Below are 21,578 nucleotides of genomic sequence, written 5' to 3'. Positions count from 1 at the left end.
ATATCAAGTGACACATGTTGTTGTTTCCATCTAAGTAATTCAAGTTCGTCATAACTTCACATAATTTTAAAAACACGTCAAATAAACAATCGAAGCGAAAGCTTCATGAACAATAAAGCCAAAGTAAGTCCAACTTACCAGATTCAGAGTCTTCATTCCCATTTTCCATGGTCACAGGTTGATTTTCTTCATTACCACTGCTAAAATTCTGATTCCTGATAGTTTGTCACCACCATAGTTCTCTGTCATTGCTTCAGTGAGTTCTGGAGAGGTGAAATTCGCCATTTATGAGAGCAGTTTGGAGATCTGCATGCCTGTCGTTTTCACTGCCGCCATTGTTGTGCTTCGTATTCGGGAAACCCGATGAGTGTCACTCATTTTCAGCAATTATTGTGGCTTTTACAAAACACTGAGAGTAATAATAATACAGACTTAAGACAGGAGAAGGGTGCTACTTTTGAAAATAATTCAAGAATGCAATCAAAACTGTAACAGTGATGAATAGAGCGTCAGCTAAACTTGGATCATGGATAAGTCACTCGAAACACGCGGTCTCACATTAAAATCTCAATTACTACGACTAAACATAAAGGACAGATTGAGAACAGTGTAAAAATAGCACTAGAGACTGTTTACAACCTTAAGTTTTTCTTCTTGCGCTCCATAAAGTTTATTACAGAACGAAATAGTGTTCAAAATTGGGGCAAACGAGTTCACTTTCCCACTCTTGACCATCAATTCCCAACAGGAAAACATCAAAATAAAGCATGAATACTTTATATTTCTTTATAATACTTAGAACCTTGATAGAAAAAGAGTCAGAATCTGAATAACCAAAAAAATCAAACCTGATATTTTCACCCTTTGTCACTTTCACAGTGTGTTGCGTGAATTTACTCCAGCGACTGATTTTCGCGTGCAGCATCACATATGCATAAATAGAGCACACAAAGCATGCATGCACATTAGTGTTAAATATATAATGTCACTGATTTTATTCTCTGTCTCAACACATATCCACAAAGTGAGCACACAATGCATGCATGCACACATGCACAGATATGTGCACACACATACAGCTCCTTGTTATACTTATAGACTAAACTGAAGATGTATGTATCTACTGGTGAAAACTGAACAGAGCAGGGAGACACTTCCACAGGGAAGCATGCACATCTGCACGCACATGCACGCACACAGACACACACACACACTCACTGTCATTTAAAGCATGTCCCATGGTATGAAACCAAATGGATGAAAAGCTGACTTACCCAACTCCCTCGCTGAGTTTGCTGATGACATTGCTAAGACAGAACAGACTCATGTTGATTGAACAGCCTTCACGGAACCGATCACCTGAGTTCTCCCCAGCCTTCTCAGACCCCGCTAAATCCACAAAATTCTGCAAGAAAAAGCCACAATGACACAAGAATGACTGGTTTTAGTCAGCTTAAACCAAAAAAAGAGGAGACCATCCCGAACAGCTTTGATGATAATTTGCCTTCAAAAGCAAATATAACATGTACAAAAAGACAATTATATGCCCTAGATTTTCTTTCTGTTTTTCTTTAAAAACAAATATAACATGTACAAAAAGACAATTATATGCCCTAGATTTTCTTTCTGTTTTTTCTTTCTTTTCTTTTTTGAGTGCTTTCAGAACAATATTTATAGACAATGACAAGGAAACATTAGAAGAAATAAATTACCTTTTAACAACTACTTATAAATCAAGATCTGTGTTTTCGCCCATTTTGGTCTGGTCACAATGGAATATGGTTTCATTCAATTTGTCAAACATTGTTCCGTCAATGTCTTTACACTAAGAGTTCTCACAAGAGGATGCATGACAAATTTATTATCTAGTAATAAACTTGCTGTGACATTATGTCCAATAGGAGGCATTACAAATATCATTAATTATCTAGCAATAAACTTACTAATGTTTATGTCTCCTTTTCATGTACCAAGGGTTCTTAAGAGAGAAGGTACAACAACAACTTTTCATTTAATATCTATTATTTTCTAATAATAAAAACAATGTTTTAGTATGCACCAAGGGCTCTTATAAGAGGAGGCACTACAAAAATCCATTATTATCATGCAATTAACTTACAACTGTTTTGTCTGATTGCTTTTGTATGTACCAAGGGCTCTTATGTGAGGAGGCAAGACAAATACCTGTTAATATCTAGTAATAAACTCGCTGTTAATGTCCGATTGCTTTTGTATACATGTACCAGTGCTCTTACAAGAGAAGGCACTACAAATATCTATTATCATCTAAAAATAAAATTACTCTCAGATATTTTTCTCATTACAGCATTTCATTATCAACAATTTTTTTTTCCATTCCAAAGCAAATATCTTTTAAGACACTTGGATATCTACTAAATCCAACATAAAAATTATGCTGTATACCAGCTTTTAAAAGAGAGAAGACCTTCAAGACTCTTGGATATCTACTAAATCCAACATAAAAAATATGCTGTATACCAGCTGTGAAACTAATATATTAAAAACAGTTTGCTCACCAAATGTGACACCATGACAGCAGCATCTGTTTCATTTCGCTTACGACTTTCAACAATCTGCAAGACACAGCATGACTGGGTTACACAGCCTGTTATTACATACAATAACAAATAATCCATGAACTGTTCTCAGTATAAAGAAGCTGAACAAACACAAGCAATAGGTTCCTTTCACACACAAAAAAAGAAATTGTGGACAAAATCGTACACAAGGTCAAAGGACACATGTGCTTATACCTGAGCCAGAAAAGAAATACCTAATCCGTCACATTGCCTAGCAGCAGGAAAAGCAAGACCAAAACGAAAGGTAGTTTGCAGATAATGATGTAATCACACATACATATTACTATTATACTGATCTTTCAGTGTCGTGCACTGTTACAGGTGTAGTAAGATATCAGGTGACATGTTCTGCACTACAACAAAACGAATGGGGTACATCTCATGATTCTGTATTTAACATCAATTACAAACATACACATGACAAAGTAACAGGAAGACAGTTGATATTTCATACAATGACTTACAATTCTAAAGATGCAGTGTGACCGAGAGCTCCTGTCATTCTGCTTTGTTTCAGCAAACTTGCGTTTGGCTGAAAAACACAGTGTATACACATTTTACACCACTCAGGCAGACATATTGCAGACATGGGTTGGAACATTCAGTGCATGACAAAAATGGCTTATGCACAGACATGTATCAGTACTGATCAAAACATGCCAGTCATGAGTCTAAGGTGTCACAAGTCACAGACATCTATCAGTACCATGGCAAATGCACCACACACAAGGACACATACCAGCATTCAATTAGTAAAGCACTGAAACACACACACACACACATATATATATATATATATATATATATATATAGAGAGAGAGAGAGAGAGAGAGAGAGAGAGAGAGAGAGAGAAAGAGAGAGACTGTATACAACAGCCATATTTCCATGCCTTTTTAAACACTAATACAGTAATTAGACAGAAATATCAATAAAATTCTTTATATGAATAGTTTGAGAGGTTAAATATTTCCCCATTTATTTCTAGCTTCTTTTCACCAGTGTTACAGCAATTAACTCCAAACTAATACAGACAAAGTTATCAGAGTATGATAGCATTCTTTTGTCTGTGTTATCTGCTTCCCTCTTTCTTCCCCAACACCTGGGATTATGATTTTATCGATTTCTGATGTACAGGTTTGTACCTTGACAAGAAGAGTTCTTTTATTGTTTCAGATGCGTACATTTCTTCACATAAGTGAAGACGATTGAACTGTTCTTTTAGGATAATCCTGGGTTTTGGACATAAAGATTTGCAACAACAAAAACTGACACTTCATATTTCTAAGATCCAAACTGCACAAGGCACAAATGATAAGTTGTTAACTACATTCTCCCTTCAAGACTTTATTATAGGTCCTGTAGTTGCATGTTTCATCTTATTGGCTTACCTTCGCCTTTCTGGATGACAGAGAGGACATGTTCACAGGAATGCACCAACTCCTCTTCCAGGCCCACCACATTGATCTGGTGATCCTGACACACAGCAACATACCATTCAACCCCTCAGCCAACACACTATCAAGTAATATCTCCTTGAGAAACTGAAAGTGAAACAGTAACAGACCACCACCTTCTTCACCCCTTACTGACAACAATAATCACTGAGAAGACATCCTTTCAGCAGTGCCTGTGCTGTCTGAGACCACAGGTTTTATCATGCCTCAGCTAAGAAAAACATGAAAGTCCCACAAAAAAGTTTTGAAATGACATCAGAAATAAAGGAGAAAAAAAAACCAGACTGACTCTGTATCAGTGTCACAGGATGAGTCTGCCATCTCACTAATGACTTTGTTTTCTGGGACACAAAGTGGTTTGATTTTATGGCTTACATAAATAGATCTTTGGCAGTTCTGACTTGTCCAATATTTTCTAAAGCAAATACTGGTCTATGACTATCTTAGGAAAAAAAATAATTTAAATATGATGCTTTGAGTGGTCCTGGAAACCGCCATTTTGCATAAGGTTGTCCTGTCACAAATTCAGACTTGCAAAGCAGACTAAAACAAATTCATTAAAAAAAAAATTAATAATAATAACTGTGCAAAGACTTTCCAAAAGAAAAGAAAAAGGAAAATGCTGTGCAAGGTCTGTGTTGGAATGGATTTTGGTTTAGTTCCACATAATTTTTAACCCAAGTTTACAGAGGAAAAAAAAGCTGATAAAACGCCAACAACATGAAAGCTCTTGAAGTTGTGAGTGCCAGTGTGGAAACTGCATGTTTCACCAATTCCATTGTACTTGAAGAAAGTACATGTTTCAGAGACAATGTTTTGATTGTCACAATTTTGGAAAATGATGAATGCGATGGGCTTGCAGTTTGCATCAAATAACATCCGTTGTTTCCCACAGTTGTTCTGAACCAAGCAATCCTGGAAGCTGGCTTTGTGCACAGTCGTCACAATTGTCAAATTGGCCTCTCTCTGCTTCCTTTCTAGAGAACCAAGCCCAATAATGCCGTGCCTAGTGTTACACAAGGCTGATAGTTTTACTCAATATTACTGCTTTAATGCACAGACATGTTCAGTTTAATGCATGTTTCTGTAATTATTTACCCATTTGCCTGGTATTTAGAGCATGAGGCAATTTCACTTTGCGCCCCCTTTAAATCTTAATTATTTTACACACTGTAATTAACAGTACTGATTCTATTCTCTTTTAAAAGCTGATAACTGATTATAAGTAGAATCATCACAATACAGTCCTGACAAACTTACTGGGGTTTCAATAATTTTCAGATTCCTTTCCTCCTTGCTGAGTAAGTCGTAGATTTTCTCATTGTAAATCTCCATGTAGCTTGCTCGCATCAGAAACTCATGAGATGGTTTCTGCAAGAAATGAATCAATGAAAAATAATCATTACCATCATGACTTGAAACAAATACTTAAATTGTTTCAGCATTAGAATTACTTATCAAGACTCCAAAACAGAACTGTTGCTTACAAAATCAAAACAAAAACAGAAAATAAAAGCCAAACTACTATGACAACATGCAATTTCTCTTTTTTTAGTTGTTATATTTTCTTATCACTGAGACATTTTATGAAGCTAAAATCTCAAATTCTTGCCCCACACATCTTGGCAACCTGAAAACCTTGATAATCAATTAAAACAGCAAAAGTGGATTGCCAAATATCACAAAATGAACAGAGCTGAAGTTCTGCCAGTTACTGCAGCTAAACTGATGCCAGAAGCCACTCAGAAACAAACTAATCCAAGGAAAGACATACAATTAAGGAAAGCTAGCTTATCTGGAATACAATGTCAATAATGGACCTCCTGTAAAGTAAAGTTTTTTGTTATGTTTTTGGGTGTTTTTTGTTTGTTTGTGTTTTTTTTTTTTAGAGAACACTCGCTCAACAGATTATGCAATAATATGCCTGATGATCAAATTCATGCAAAGTGTGAACAGAATAACACTACATTGCCTAATAACAGGATAATATCCACAAATGAAATGATATAACAAAAAATTAACATCACAAATATCAAACTGTCTTGAATTTAAGAGAATAGTGCTACCTGCTCAATGAAGTCAAAGATGTCGTTCATGGCCTGAGCGATGATTCCAGGAGTCATCTTGTCCCCAGACATTGTGTATGTCTTCCCTGATCCACTCTGGCCATAAGCAAACAATGTGCCTGTGAACAGAATGGAGGTTTCCTATCACATTGTTTGCCTGAAGTTACTGAGTTGCAAATAAAGAAATATAATATATAAACAGTAGGCTGAAGCAAGGAATACTCATCAAAACAGGCATGAAGCAAACTTACAGTTTTAATTTTACAGAATCTTCTTCAACAGTAGCAGTTTAAGTGAGGAAACCACAAGGACAGACGCTGTAGAAAGAATAAAAGTTTCAAACACTTAAATGATAAATAGAGGACCAGAATTCAAATGCTGTGAGTAACATATCCTCTGCAAGTTAAAAGTTTCACCCCTAACATGCAGGGATCAGTTTGGGAGTTTGTCACCAATTCACAGCTGACCACAACAAGAATCCCCACAATGTAATCGGTTGCATTCACATGTGTTCTTGTTAAATATCTGTAAGAAAGATGCAAAGGTCTGCACATAATTCAGTCCTGAACATGTAAGTCATATCTACACAATATAATACCTAAGCTGACAAGGAAATAATTCCTGTCTCATCAATATCTTGATGTCATAATCACTTAAGTATGATTTTGCCCACAAACAATCTCTTTATAAAAATCTCATAGACACCTGTCACTGTGCCAAAATTCAAATACTGAAATAGGTTCCACAAATGCTTGTTATCAAAAAAAAGCTAATCAAACAAAATCACAAAACCATATCTAGATCACTGATCAGGGTATATTACACAGTTTCACTTTGTTGAATCTTCACAAACATGATTCCAAAATTAGGGGGGTTGGGGGTGGGGGTAAAGATCTTCCAGAATACTCCTTAAAACCTTATTTTAATGTTAACATTTTCCAAGGAAAAACACAGACAAAAAAGAGGGAATGAAAAAAAAAAGACTTTAGAAGAAGAAAGAAAACAAAATCTAGCATATAATTTTTCAGTCTCCATGAAGAACAAACAAAATCATCTGAAATCAAACCCACACACTCTGGAATCTTGTGATTTGAAATTTGATATGCTAATCCCATCACTATCAAGGTCTTATATTTATGTTCACAAGCCATCTTGAAGCACTATAGAGTAAGCTGAAGTCTATACCCAGCTTAACAGATGACTTTAACTACCGCTTTTTCCTAAAGCCTTGATTCAGTAGTAGATGCACTTCAATTAATTCATAAAGCAGAGTCTGTGTTGCAAACTGAAGTAACCAGCATCTGATTCTAAACCTAGCAGACGCCTGTCAACTGTGACTTCAAGTCCAAGCAACAACTGTATTTGTAGATCAGCAGATGGTTACACATTACTGGCAGGAATAAAACAAACATCTGTATTTACCATGGTAACCATTCATTGCAGCTTCCACAATCGGAGCAATGGCGCCACTGTAAAGTTCCCATGTTGAGCAGTCACGATCATACACTTGATCTGAAATTCAGACAAATGTGGCATGTATGAGTAAATCATAATATTCATTTACACATGAAAATATTCAGTTATATCAGCTGTACAATGCACCAATCTGCCTATGTAAATTGCTGCAACCAGTGTGCAGTGGAGCTACATTTGCAATTAACACACAGTCACACACACATACATGCATGCACACACTCATACAGACAGTAAATGAGGGTGGTTACAAACTCACTTTATTTACATATGCCAGTCAAAAAATGACCACTGCTGCACTTTTTACCATAAGCCTAATAACAAAGAATTCTCTAACAACAGAAAGACAATCTGAATTTGATGCACAGTGTTTTTATCTTACCAAAAGTATAAGCTGGAAGGCTGGGCTGATCACGCTGACTGATTACTTTCTCATCTTTTACTGTCCACCGAGCATCCTGCCCAGCCTGCTGTTCTCTGCACATAAATTAAAGCAACAGAAATAATTACTGAAAGTCTTACCTTTCACTGACACTTTAGGGTTTTTTGTTTGTTTTTTCAACATTGTTTCAAAGTTATAACGCAGATGATTTTAGGATAGGTTTAATTTTATTTAGTTTTATGGGCTTTTTTTCTAAGTTCATTTTGGGGAGCACACAAGAAAAATTACACAATGTTCATATATTGCTACACAAAACACACAGGACTAAAAATAGTAAACAAAACCCATATTTAACTTTCTTAAACATTAAATTAATTAACTGACCCAAAGGAAACACTGTCATGGAATGATACCAGGCCAAAGTATAGATTTCCTTTAAACTTTTTCATTCCAGTGAAATGATTTGGAAGATGATGTTCATATATTGCTACACAGAACACATAGGACTAAACATAGTAAACAAAACCCATATTTAACTTTCTTAAACATTAATTGATCCAAAGGAAACACTGTCATGGAATGATACCAGGCCAAAGTATAGATTTCCTTTAAACTTTTTCATTCCAGTGAAATGATTTGGAAGAAGAAGATGATGATGAATATTAAGACTGATGTATACTAATACTATAACACAATATTTGAAGTATTCAAGTATATGAAATCCAATCTTTTCTGTCACAAGAAGATCATACTACTGCCATAATTACAGGGGCTGATCTACCTTCTCTAGAAGACATATATTATAAGCGGCTACTCAAAAAAGCAATATCAATCAGCCAGGATGAATCACATCCAGCTTTTGGGATTTTCGAGATGCTCCCCTCTGGTTGACGAAAACCAATCGCTTCACCAATAGATTTTTCCCCAAAGCAGTCAATGCCCTGTCTCTCAAACAAATCCAGTATGATAGATAGAATTGTGCAATCAACAACCATCTACCTAAGATCTAGTCATCAGCCCAATCCACATGTAATATGCAGCTTTTTGTTCAAACGTGTGTGTGTGTGTGTGTGAGAGAGAGAGAGAGAGAGAGAGAGAGAGTTTGTGTGTGTGTGTGAGTATGTGTGTGTGTGCGCGTGTGTGCGTGCAGTGCGTGCATGTGTGAGTATGCACAAGTTTTTATATTGATATGCACTTGTATATATATCCAAATTTCTACTGTATCTCACTATCTGTGTTTGTGTATGATTTTCGATTTATGTTCGTATCTTGTTAAGTACTATCCCCCCAACCCCCATATTCCTTGTGACCCTGGTACACTTGGTAATAAAGACATATTCTATTCTATTCTGTAATTATGATCATATACCATTTGAATCAAGTTTGTATTTAGTGCACATTCTGATTCATATCACATACCACTTTTTCAGTTTTAGCTGTAAGGTTTCTAAAAATATCACAAGCACAATATTTACCTTTGAATCAAAGGTCGAACACGGACAACCACTTTTATCTGGTCTGTATCAGCCATCCTCACGTCCTGTGAAAAGGTACTGACAATTCAATAATCATAAACAGTCAACTGCACTGATAACCTTTCAATCATTGTACTTTCCTATAACTGGTATGAGTTTACTTTCTCCATTTCCTGGACATTCATGAATTGAATGTCAAAATTTCCAAGACTCTTAATGGGTCCATCTTGAATATATGCTTGTAGGAGCAAAGGCAGTAAAAAGATAGAGAAAATATTAAATTCCTACAAAAATATCAAATTCCTAGAATATGTTCCAGTAAACTTTATATCACTCTTAGATTAATCATAGTCTCAGTGTTTTCAATCAGTTCAAACCAAAGAATGAAAAGGTTTCTTTCAGAAAATGGCTTGGATTTGTTTTTGTCCCTCTTATATTTCTCCCAGATCAAGTAATGTCCTTTCATGGTACTTTTTCACTTTGAAAAGCACAGCATTGTCTGGCACTGTACCTGTGTTTCTTGCACCACATGCAAAATCTTTACAATCACAAAAAATCTAATGTGTACATGTTCATGTATCTTTGCCTTTGCAAAACCATTAAAATATAAATAATAAGTAAAGCAGAACTCCAGAGATGCTACCTTGATAAATTCACAGGTTCAGATTAATCATTCTGAGCTGCCGAGTCTCCTACTGCAAATTTATGATCATGTGTCGGGGGTGTTGAAGACGTGCATCAGATGAATGACTACTTGAAAATACATGTTCTCAAACTTGTTTTAAAGGAGAAGAGATGAACTGTAATGTACACAGAATGGCAATTCTGAGAGTTCTAAATAAGGGCTAGTTCCAGAAACAACACAGGAGATGCAAATAACACTGAAATTTAGACCTATATCAGTCTGCTGGTGACTGTCAGTATCATCTGTGGTGATTTGTTGCCTGTCTATGCTTTCAGTACCTGAATTGTGATACCACACCCTCATATCTTTCTGAACTTGTTAACCCATACTTGCCAAACAGAACATTGAGATATCTTGATTCCTCCCAGCTAACTGTTCCCCGATACTTCCTTAACTCCTGTGGAAAGAGGCTCAACAACTTGGAATTCTCTGCCCATTGCTCTCAGACAAACAACTCATCAATCTAGCTTTAAAGCAAATCTTAAAACTTATCTCTTTACAAAATACTTGTCATAACTCAAATAGTGCTATTGTCCCAGGCTCATGGCAATGTGTGTGTGATGGGAGAGTAGAGAGAATGGGGGTGGGTAGATGGATGATGGTGGTGTGGATTGAAAGGGAGAATGACTGCCGATTTTTACCCCTTTTATCTTTTCTATCCGAAACTTTATTTTACAATTTTTACAAAATCTATGGCATACAAGTTACAGTTATGCTCCTTTTCACACATATGTATTTTAAATGAAAATTGCTGTTATCTCAGCCGTTTAATAATGTGTGTGTCTGTGTGTGTGTGTTTGTGTGAGTGTTGTAGTGTAACAGTTGTAGTATTGACAGTATGTTACTTTGTGAGTTTTATGCATTGTGTTTTTATAACATTAATGATTCTGTTTTATGTTTCTACTATTTTTTATATGCCTTCTTGTTTCACTTTAGGTACCGGATTGTAAAGTGCTGAGAGCTTGCTTACGCTTGTATTATAGCGCTATATAAAAATACAATATTATTATTTTATTTTTGTTAACACAAACTGTCAAACTTGAAAAATTTTGTAATGTATGCATTAAATGAGATGTCTACAATGTGTCTTTTATCTTCTGTCACAGTTCTGATGTATTGTGCACACAAAAGGTACTTATTCATTCCAAGGAATATCAATGTGCGCATCACTCTGTCAACAAGATCAGAAAATCTGCACCCTTCACAAGAGCAAGATTCAAACCCGAGACTTTCACACTGGAACCCAAGTCTAAAGGAAAAAGAAACAGTCAAACAGCCTTAAAAAAAAATCATTTCTATTTAGTATAAGAAAGAATTATTTGCAAATTTGTTTCTCTTTGTTTTAAGTCCATTGAGGCTTCTGGTCCACAGTATCTTTCTGATCTCATTCATCCTTACATACCCTCATGCCAACTCCACTCTTCTTCTGATACCTGTATGCTTAGGATCCCCCTTGCTCGAACCAAAACATATGGCCAACGGAGTTTTTCATACCAAGCCCCCTTTCTTTGGAACCATTTTCCTCAGCCTCTCCATCACTCATCTTCGCTGCAATCTTTCAAATCCAGTCTGACTTGTGTGTGTGCATGTGCATGCGCATGTGCTTGTGTGTATTGTGGGAGGGTTGGGGGGTGGGTGGGTGTGGATGAATAGTTTTTAATGATGTTTGGCATCTTCTGTTCAATTTTTCCTTTTTAATATTTACATATGTGTTCTTTTTGTAAATGCCTTGGGCTAATTTTCAGGATTAGGCGTAAATGCTCATAATAATGATAATGATAACAATATGCAATAACTGCTGTTGACATGCTTGCACACACAACCTGCAGTTATGGGTTATGTATGTTTGTTGTGTAAACAATTCCAAAAACTTAATTCATCTGACTAATACTATTAAGAAAAGAAGAAAAACGGAATTTCAATTGTTTTTACTGGAACGATTTTGTTCTCTCCTGTTCGATATTGTACACCAATTTTGTTCACCACCCCTCCCCCCTCCTCCCACCACACACACACAATGTACATCCAGTTGTAACAGTCACACAGTGATACACACATGCATACTGGATTCTCCTGTATCATTTTGATCTTAGGACATTACCTAATGATTGTATCACTATCAATAGTACTTGAACTGATTTGATTATATAATATCTTGAACTCATGATATTCATTCACCTGTGATCCTGGTTTTCAAACAAAAGTTGAATTTGTCTTAAAACTGATTGAGAAAATACAAATCATCCAACAACTGTTCCACATATAATCATGCTCCAAAGCATCACTTTTTCATTTAACATCTACAAGTAATTATGCGAATACGGCCTATGAAATAAATGACACAGAACTGTCCTAAATTAATAAACATTGTTACCCTCTACAGCTTCGTTGTCGACGAACATTCATGGACGGATTTGAATACACCGCTGCAGGCGAGGATTGCGATTTTTCATTGGACACAGTCTTTGTAAGACTAGATCTTATTGGTCAGTATTTATATCAACATTGAGAGTGTACTCCCTTGGTTGATTGGAGAGAGAGGCTTTGCATTGAAACTCAACTTGCTGTTTCACAATTTTATTATTTTCTGATCAATTGAGATAATTCAGGAAACTATAGAAACTGATATTTTGTGTATTGTGTATCCTGAATGTTACAACATAATTACTTGACTGTAACGGGACAGCTTATGTCTGCAGAGTTATCTTTCATGTTTCAGCTGCAATCAACCAATCCAAAGAAGGTTGACTCTGTCGAGGATGTACAGCAACTTCAGCCAGTTACAGGCGTACCATTGATCTGCAAGCTGATTCAACCTTTTTGACAACGGAGTTTGTTAGTGGTGCTTACCAGGGCTTTGCTGGCCTAATGAGTATGGGTACAAACCCTAGTGAACAACCGACAAACTTATTGTTTGCCAACTTCAATCAGGACAACACGTAAGTGATGGAATTAAATAAGCCTGCATGTCAAAGTTATTGTTTATAAACAAGTCCAGATTATGAAGATCCGCAGGCTTGAAACTTCAACACGTATGATTTTTGTGTGTGTCCAAACAGATCCCTTGCAGCTGGAAGCAAGTCAGGTTACCGTCTTTTTTCATTAAGCTCCGTGGAAAAACTCGATCCAATTTATGAAAATGGTAAGTTGTGCTTTCATTTCTGTTTTGGTTCACAGGTTGTTCTATTTTAAGTCACGATTCCACTTTCTTTGTGATGACGTTGGTTTCCAAGCCAAGTGACTTGACCAGTGACAAAGAACCATTTATTTTACTTATATACGTAAATTTTTGTTCGTGTGGCCATTGCAGAAATATCACATGGTATTTTTGTTTCCAACTAAGACTCTGAGTTAATAGTTTGAAGGAAAATGTATTGAAATATACTAACATATTCATTTTCATTTCATTTTCAAATGGTGTGTTCAAACAAAACCTCAGACCTCAGGAGGATGCCAAACAACCTCACCGCAGACTATTGAGAGCACAGCCTGGAATTTCGGAATCGGAAAACTGCTTGTTCTCTCCACATCTACTGATCTAGAAACACTACAGGCATACCTTTTTTCTCTTGGCCATTCATATTTGGAATGCCTTCCTCTCCTGATCTTTCTCTGTTGACTCATCAGGCAAGTTATGGAGGGCTGGGCAAACCACAGATAGAACCCTCCCCACCCTTAAAGTTGCAAGTTGGGTCAAAAAAGCCCATTGAGGGCTTTGCTGGTTAGTTGCATTCCCAAGGACAGCTGTGTGTACTGAGTGAGACTGTCAAAGCTGGACATGTGAAAATGTCAATGGAATTAATTCTCTTTCCTGTTGCTTCCCATTCTAACCTAAAGAAAACAATTCTAAGACAGATCTTCAGACAGGTTTTACAAAACAACAACAGCAGAACAAGTTAGCGTCTCATAAAGTTTTTTATGGAAATGTCATCACGTGTACATTATTATATGCTTAGTACGGGTGATTAAAGTTTAGGTTTCTCCAGAACAAGTGGACCTTGGTGAGTTTGTCAGTTTGTATTGTTATGGAGAGGTTATAAAGATTGCTGTGATAAAGACATACGTCATGAGTTATATGATTGTCATTATCCTACGACACAACCTATTAGTTTTATAAGATTTTACTTATCTTAGGAAAATGCCATTTCCCATGTTGTCGTTTCATAATGTTACAATAATGCTTTCTCCCCCTTTTTGTCCATTTGCAGTTAACTTTGTATAATCCCCCTCCCTCTGAACTGTTGCATGGGCAATAGAATTTTTTTTTCTAAGCAACAAAACTGATTCAACCATCTGTCCATCAGTATATTTCCCTTTCAGCCAGTTGCTGTTAAAGACATTCTCAGGGCTCCTTATAGCATTAGCACTGGATCTTTTTTAAGACCACGTTTGTGGGACTTTCTCACAAGGGTTCACAGAGAATGGATAGGGTGAGCATCATTTTGGGGAGTAGTGACAACTTTGAACTTGCATTCAGCTGTGTCTGCCTATAGTGCATGCATGCCACTGCTAGAAATGGTCAGTCATCTTGTTCATCAGCAAAGGCAGCTGTACTTTGTGCTGAATTATGCAGTTAGTAGCCATACACTGTTGCAGCTTCTTAGTGTTCATTCACTGCAGCCTTTCAGCTTTTATACACAGGTATTAAGTTGATGATGATGTTGTCAGAGGGGCTGTTTCAACACTGGTAATATGAATTTTACAAATGACATTTTACCATTTTTTGTGCAGCGTTTCACTTTGTCCCACAGGAAACACAATATGTTTAGTTAACATAATGAACTTGATGCACCCTTTCTTCATCTTCATCCATTGAGTGTCCACAATCATCAGGTTGATTATTCTGAGACTTTTTGTGGGTTGACATAAAAGAAAAAACGAAGATTTCTTTACTGCAGGAGGCTGCTAGCTCATGACCTGAATAGGTCAAGAGTCTCTGATGTCACAGCAGCCTCTGTCAAGTTGTTGTTCCACTCCTGGATGGTACGTGGAGGTGGTTTAGCTGGTGGGAGTGCAGTCTTCTGTCACGTGAGGTTGCAGCTCTGAGTTTTGATTTTCCATCAAACATGGCCTTTCCAAACTCCACATGTACTAAGTCATGTTTGATCTTATAGAGCATGGCAAGCCATGCGACCTTTCTCTGGTTCTGCAGTGATGTCCATCCTAATTCACTGATCATTTGTTGAACACTTTATATCGGTGGTATTTGTTGTTAACAAAACGGGCTGCTCTTCGTTGCACTGCCTCGATGATGGTTATGTGGTCTTTTGTATATGGGTCCCAAACTGTGCACGCATATTCCAGGACTGGGCGCACAGGTGCTTTGTAAGCGGTCTCTTTGATATTGCGAGCACTGATTTTCAGGTTGCGCCTCAGGAAACCTAGGATCTTGTTAGCTTTACTGATGATGATTTTTATGTGTAGATCCCAGCTTACATCTTGAGAGATGGTAACCCCCAGGTATTTGGTCAAAGTGACATTTGCCAAGATTTGACTGTGTAGATGGTAGCTTGGGACACTAAGTTTGTTCTTTCGTTTGGGGCTGATGACCAGAAGAGTGGTACATTTGCCAGATGGAAAGCCAAGCCCCAACTCTTTTCCCACTTTCCAAGCTTTTGTAGATCCTGCTATAGGTCACCTTGGTCTTGGCTTGTTGTTATTTGCCGGTAGACAGCTGTGTCATTCGCGAAGAGACGTGTCTGTGAGGAGAGATTTTCGGGCAAGTCGTTAATGTAGGCCAGGAAAAGACTCGGTCCTAAAACGGAGCCCTGAGGTACCCCCAACTTGACACTGAAGTCTGATCTGGTTCCATCAGCCACAACTGCCTGTCAACAATCTTGCAGGAATCCACCTGTTGACATGGCCCCAGACTCCATACTGATGTAACTGGAGGAGGAGCAAGTGGTTTACCTTATCAAAGGCTTTTGCGAAATCCACGATGACAATATCTGGCCACATTTTTCCATTGTCTCTGTCAGTTCTTCCATCAACTCTGATAGTTGCGTCTCGCAAGATCTTCCTCTGCGGAAACCATGTTGACGTGGGGAAAGTATCTTGTTGCTCTCTAGGTGGTTTATTAGAGCACTGACAATAATGTGCTCCATGATCTTGCAGGGAACACTTATCAGAGAGACTGGCCTGTAGTTTGCAGGATCATAGTGCTCTCCTTTTTTGACAACTCGGGTGACATTTGCTGATCTCCAGTCTTCGGGTACCACTCTGGTGTTGATGGAGGATTGGAAAATGCGAGTCAGTGTGGGAGCAATTTCTGGCGTAAGAGTCTTCAGTACCATGGGCGTTATTTCATCAGGGTCCACAAGCTTTGTATGGATTTAATCCTTTAAGGAGCTTTAGGACTCCATCCTTGGAGATCTGGATACTGGACAGCTCCGGATAGTCTGCATGTCTCATCTGGCATTTCTCCTGAAACTCCTTCTTGTGTTGGCTTTTCCTTCGGTGAACATAGATTGAAATTGCTTGTTTAGAGTTTCTGCTTGATCCTTTGGCTCTGATAACAGTCTGCCATTCACTTTAAGAGGGGAGACACCTACTTTTGCTGTCCTCTGATGCTTGATATAGGTCCAAAACCTTTTAAGCGAAGGAGGCTCACCCGGGGAAGTTTCAGTGTGGAGTCATTTATGTATGTCCAGTATTCTTGCCTGAGTTTGCGCTGAATGGTCCTTCGCAGTTTTTGGCATTCATCCTTGAGCTCCTGGGTGCCCTTCTTTTTCATCATCTTGTACACTCGTGTTCACCTATTGATGAGTTTTTTAAGCTCTGGAGTAACCCAGGGTTTGCTGTAATTTGGGCAGGCCTTTTGTCTTATAATACTTTTTGGACACTTAAACACACACAGTGACACACACACACACACACACACTAACACTAACACACACACACACACACACTAACACACACACACAAACACACACACTAACACACACACTAACACACATAAAAAGCTATATATGTGTGTGTTAGTGTTAATTACTTCATGGGATCCCTTGGTATGACTTTTTTCTGAAGTAAACTCCAGTTAGCTACAGTCATAATGAGGATCATTATAAATGATCATTTGAAAATGAAATTTTTATTTTCTGATGTAGTGTAAATCTGTTTGACATTAATGAAAGTGGTAGTCTAAATATTCCAAAATTGTTTCCAAGATTATTTTACTAATGACAATTTACAATGTTTTGTGTAACATTTCACTTTGTCCCATAGGAAACACAGTATGTTTTGTTCATGCATCCTTTACGCTTATAATACTTATGGACACTCGCACACACGCACACACACACACGTGCATGTGCATGTGCGTGTTTATCACTGAAAGGGATCCCTTGGTATGACTTTTTTTCTGAAATAAACTCAAGTAGCTACAGTCATAATCATTAATGAGAATCATTATAAATGAGAGTCATGTAAATTCGCAGAGTTTGCAAATGAAAGGTTAACTCATTCATTTAATGACCATCATCATGAGGTTAGTGAACAGTAAACTGGTCTTTGATGGCGTGCTGGTGCTGTGCCATCAGTCCAAAATCAAATCACTGACCTACAGCTGTTGTTAACTTAGTCAGCAAAGCCACATTGGTTGGGCTATGAATCTGAATGAATGTATCCATTACTCTTGTTTAGTAATAATAATAGTATGCTGGGGTGGATGGGGTGGTGATATCTCTGATATCAGTACATGTTTTTGATAACACTGTTTTAGGTACGGAAGATGCATACATTGTGGAGAGGTTGTTTGCAAGCAGCCTTGTGGCCATTGTCAGCCAACAGCATCCCCGGAAGCTGAAAGTCTGTCACTTCAAAAAGGGAACGGAGATCTGCAATTACAGTTATGCAGGGTCTATCCTCAGTTGCAAACTCAACAGACAGGTAATGAATGCTCAGATGGGAGAGAACTGTTTATGCTGAAAGAGAAAGTAACTTAACATGTTGGCAATAGTAGCGTTCACAAGGCATGGACGTTCACTCCACCAGTCACACAGACAAGTGGAGGAGGAGAAATGTGGATTTGCCAACAAGTTTTTTGTTAACTTTTTGTCACAGTGTCCCGTGTTGACTAGAGTCACTGTCATGGTATTTCCTTTCTTGAGGTCTGTGTTAATATTTTACTTCTGGTCACAGTGTCCTATGTTGACTGGAGCCACAAAGTCTTGGTAATTCTTTTCTTTGGGTTATTGTCCATTGTTTGCATTCTTGTTGCTGTTTTTTTTGATTGATTAAAATGATAATATTGATGATAAATTTGTGTGTGAAATCTTGTCAGTTTAAATTTGTTTTGTTTTTTCAAAGCGTGGAAGTTAAACTAAATCTCTTGGTTTTGAGGGCATTGAGAAAAGTAAAGATGAATAATGAAAGTTCGTAAAATGATTTTGTAGACTTTGCTGGAAGCACTTTTTTCATTGTCTTTGTTAACCTTGGACACATGGAATTGTTATGTTTTTCTTCTGTTCAGCGTCTGGTGGTGTGCCTGGAGGAGAGTCTATACATTCACAATATTCGTGACATGAAAGTTCTACACAACATCCGTGACACGCCTATCAACCCCACAGGTCTCATCGCCTTGTCCATTTGTGATGAAAACTCCTTCCTTGCCTTCCCAAACAGCAACCAGACAGGAGAAGTGCAAATATTTGACACTATTAACTTGGTGAGGTTTCCTTCTTGCATGTTGCATTTTGCTTGAGAGAGGCAATTTTCTTTACAGTTTTTATTTGTAAATTTGTTTGTCCTCATATTGGGCCTACCTTTATCTATTTGAGCGTGGTATCTATTATAAGCAAATTAGAATTGAAGATGGCTAAAAAGAGTGTACATTTTAGTTTATCAAGTTAATCCTTATAAGACTTTAAAATCCGTATCAAAATGTCCTGATTTGTCAAATTTTTTTCCCCTTTTCTGTTTTTTTATTCATGTGCTGATGGATTGTGTGGAGTTATGTTAGGCTCTTTTTTTTTCTCTTCTTTATTTTCAAGGAAAGGTGGAGAGAATGGTTTGGTTTTTGTACTCAGAATCGGGATCCTCCAGTATATAACTATCAGCTTGTAAACAACTGGTCATGCTTTCTCTTTCTCATTTTATTTGATGGTCCATCTATGTCTTTCTGAGCTCTCTCTCTCTCTCTCTCTCTCTAGTGAAATTAGATTAAACTTTATTCCTTTCAAGAATTACCAATATCCATGCGTTTTTAAACTTTTGATGTCATGTAGTAGACAAAGAAATGTTTCTTATTTAAAGCATTCAAACATAGAGAAATTGTAACCTCATGGTATGTTAATTACTATTGCTTCTCATTTCCAGTTTCAGTTCCGCAAAGGAGCCACATTGTTCAGGCAAATCCATATACAGTGCACTACATCTGCAAGACAGATGTCTGACGGCAACATAAACCAACACGTTTGTCAGGCTTCGAGTGCATGCATTCACCCTATCAGAGTGGGTTTCTTTTATGGAATATTGCTAGAGGACAACACTTTTGTGTCCATGGGTTCTTTTTCAGTGTGCCAAGTGTTTGCTGAACACAGGTTCTAAGTTTATCTTCTCATCCGAGTGACAAGATGCTCAGTATGATTTTCCAGTCAAACCGGGGGGGAAAGGTGAGAGCGGGTTTCAAACCCAGACCCTCACTGACACTGTATTGGCAGATAAGCATTTTAACCATTCCGTCACCTTTCTAGTATTGTTTCATTTTTTGTTTTTTTTGTTTTTGTTTTTAAATGGTGTTTGTTCTGTTACCCCTTCATGAGGGCCAATGCCTGCTTAGTAAATGTTTTACATTCACATTCTCTCTCTCCCTCTCTCTCTCTCTTTCACTCTCACTCTCTCTCTCTCTCTCCCTCATTTTTTTTATCCACTTTCTCATTGTCCATATCTCATTATCTGTCAATTAAGTAATTATCTCCCTCCCCCACCCCCCCACCCCCCATCTCCCCCAACTCCGAGTATTTCACCATATTACGATGTAACTAACATAATGTTCTCGCATTCAGAGAGGAGTGATCATGATACCAGCCCATGACAACCGTCTGGCTGCTCTGGCCTTCAGTCCCAAAGGCGACAAAATTGCCACAGCTTCAGAAAAGGTATGATTACTTTGGTATTTGGTATAACATTGGTATGCACTGGGCCTGAGAATGGTTCAGATTTTTTTGAAGAATCCTGTATTGATATTTTGTTAATTCTAATCAGACACACTTCAACTTATCCCAAATCATTTGACCAGTACAGAATGAGTTGTTTTTTGTTGGGGCTCATTCTTGTGTTGGGCCTTTCGTTGTCAGTCCAAATTTCTCAGTTGTCAACAAAGGGACTGACATTTGATTCCCTTAAGTGTCTGTCTGTCTCAAGGGGGTCATCAAAATTTTTAAATGTTTCTGTAAATTAGGTACTGTAGATTGGTACATGTTCTGGAAACTTTTTGTTGCTCATTTCTTAAATGTTCTGTAGATACCCATTATATAGTAGATCATGTGTGAAATGTATAAAACACTGGTTGAAATTGATAAGGCTACCTACATCGAGATTATGTAAATGGGCATATGTAATGTTAGTAAATGAACAAGAGACAGGGAAGAAAAACAGTGTATCTAGTAAAGAAGACATTGGCTGCCGTAAAAAGAGGGCGCTAGTCAGGGGAGGTTACCTACTTCCGGGAGTTTATCGGCCGTAGCTACTTTCGTTTTCTCTGCATAGGCGGATAGTAGTTTGCACAGGACAGGAATGTCAGACCCCTGCCGGAGTCTGCACTAGTGGGTCACAGTGAGTATGTTACTCAAACGTAATTTTAGATAGAAAATTTCCTTTTGGGATTGTGCGGATGTGAAGAAGGATTTGTTTCAGAATTGAAAGATAGACTTTTTTTTTCATATTCACAACAAAACTGGCACTGTAAAATGGTAAGCACTAAGAAATATAGATGGTTTTATAGTTTTAACCCCTTCAGTGCCAGGTGGAAAACAGCAGAAAGTGGTGTTTCAGGTCATAAAACATTATCCAAAAAAATAAGTCTAAAACTGAGAAAATGGTCTGGAGATATACCACTCTAGACGAACTGTGTGAATTTTCAGCCTTCCAGAGCAATTTCTCTTTTTCTGATGACGTCATCAGTGATGTCACTATGCACGTATGTAATGCGTTTATGGCAGTCAAGGGGTTTTAAAAGTATATTTTAAACAGAAAAATGTATTACACTACAGTCGTGACAAATAAGTGGCTCATGATACATCTTATAAACAGTAATTTCAAACTGACTCTCAGTACTCTCCCCTTGTCCACTGTGTGGTGATTTAATGGAGGATAAGTTACATTTCTTGTTTCGTTGTAAGGCATATGGTGATATTCGTAAAAAAAAAGAAATTGTCGTCTTTAAAACAGATTTAGCAGAGAATGAAGATATTTTTGGAGTACTTAACAAAAACCAGAAAGCATC

General features: G+C 37.5%; 2 protein-coding genes across 3 annotated transcripts in view; one reads left to right on the top strand and one right to left on the bottom strand.

Annotated features, from left to right (window-relative positions):
• The window catches only part of LOC143288036 (uncharacterized), a 41,153-nt gene extending 28,608 nt beyond the window's left edge, over window positions 1–12,545 (bottom strand). Inside the window, exons 1-10 of the mRNA XM_076596337.1 lie at window positions 12,510–12,545; window positions 9,451–9,515; window positions 7,976–8,070; window positions 7,543–7,632; window positions 6,121–6,239; window positions 5,315–5,425; window positions 3,989–4,073; window positions 3,065–3,132; window positions 2,538–2,594; window positions 1,275–1,405 (exon numbers count right to left, since the gene is read on the bottom strand). Coding sequence (XP_076452452.1) covers window positions 1,275–1,405; window positions 2,538–2,594; window positions 3,065–3,132; window positions 3,989–4,073; window positions 5,315–5,425; window positions 6,121–6,239; window positions 7,543–7,632; window positions 7,976–8,070; window positions 9,451–9,506 — 812 coding nt within the window. The 5' untranslated portion in view covers window positions 9,507–9,515; window positions 12,510–12,545. The remainder of the gene's footprint in view (window positions 1–1,274; window positions 1,406–2,537; window positions 2,595–3,064; window positions 3,133–3,988; window positions 4,074–5,314; window positions 5,426–6,120; window positions 6,240–7,542; window positions 7,633–7,975; window positions 8,071–9,450; window positions 9,516–12,509) is intronic.
• Window positions 12,546–12,905: 360 nt separating this feature from the next.
• LOC143286736 (WD repeat domain phosphoinositide-interacting protein 2-like) overlaps window positions 12,906–21,578 on the top strand; it is a 36,496-nt gene continuing 27,823 nt past the window's right edge. For both annotated transcript variants that reach the window (XM_076594470.1, XM_076594461.1), the window contains exons 1-5: window positions 12,906–13,074; window positions 13,195–13,277; window positions 17,856–18,022; window positions 18,606–18,800; window positions 20,140–20,232. In XM_076594470.1, coding sequence (XP_076450585.1) covers window positions 13,004–13,074; window positions 13,195–13,277; window positions 17,856–18,022; window positions 18,606–18,800; window positions 20,140–20,232 — 609 coding nt within the window. In that variant the 5' untranslated portion in view covers window positions 12,906–13,003. The remainder of the gene's footprint in view (window positions 13,075–13,194; window positions 13,278–17,855; window positions 18,023–18,605; window positions 18,801–20,139; window positions 20,233–21,578) is intronic.

Source organism: Babylonia areolata, chromosome 1 (genome assembly GCF_041734735.1).
Source record: "Babylonia areolata isolate BAREFJ2019XMU chromosome 1, ASM4173473v1, whole genome shotgun sequence".
In the NCBI taxonomy this organism is placed as follows: domain Eukaryota; kingdom Metazoa; phylum Mollusca; class Gastropoda; order Neogastropoda; family Buccinidae; genus Babylonia; species Babylonia areolata.
Note: the sequence above shows the minus strand (reverse complement) of the source record. Positions and strands in the feature narration are given on the sequence as shown.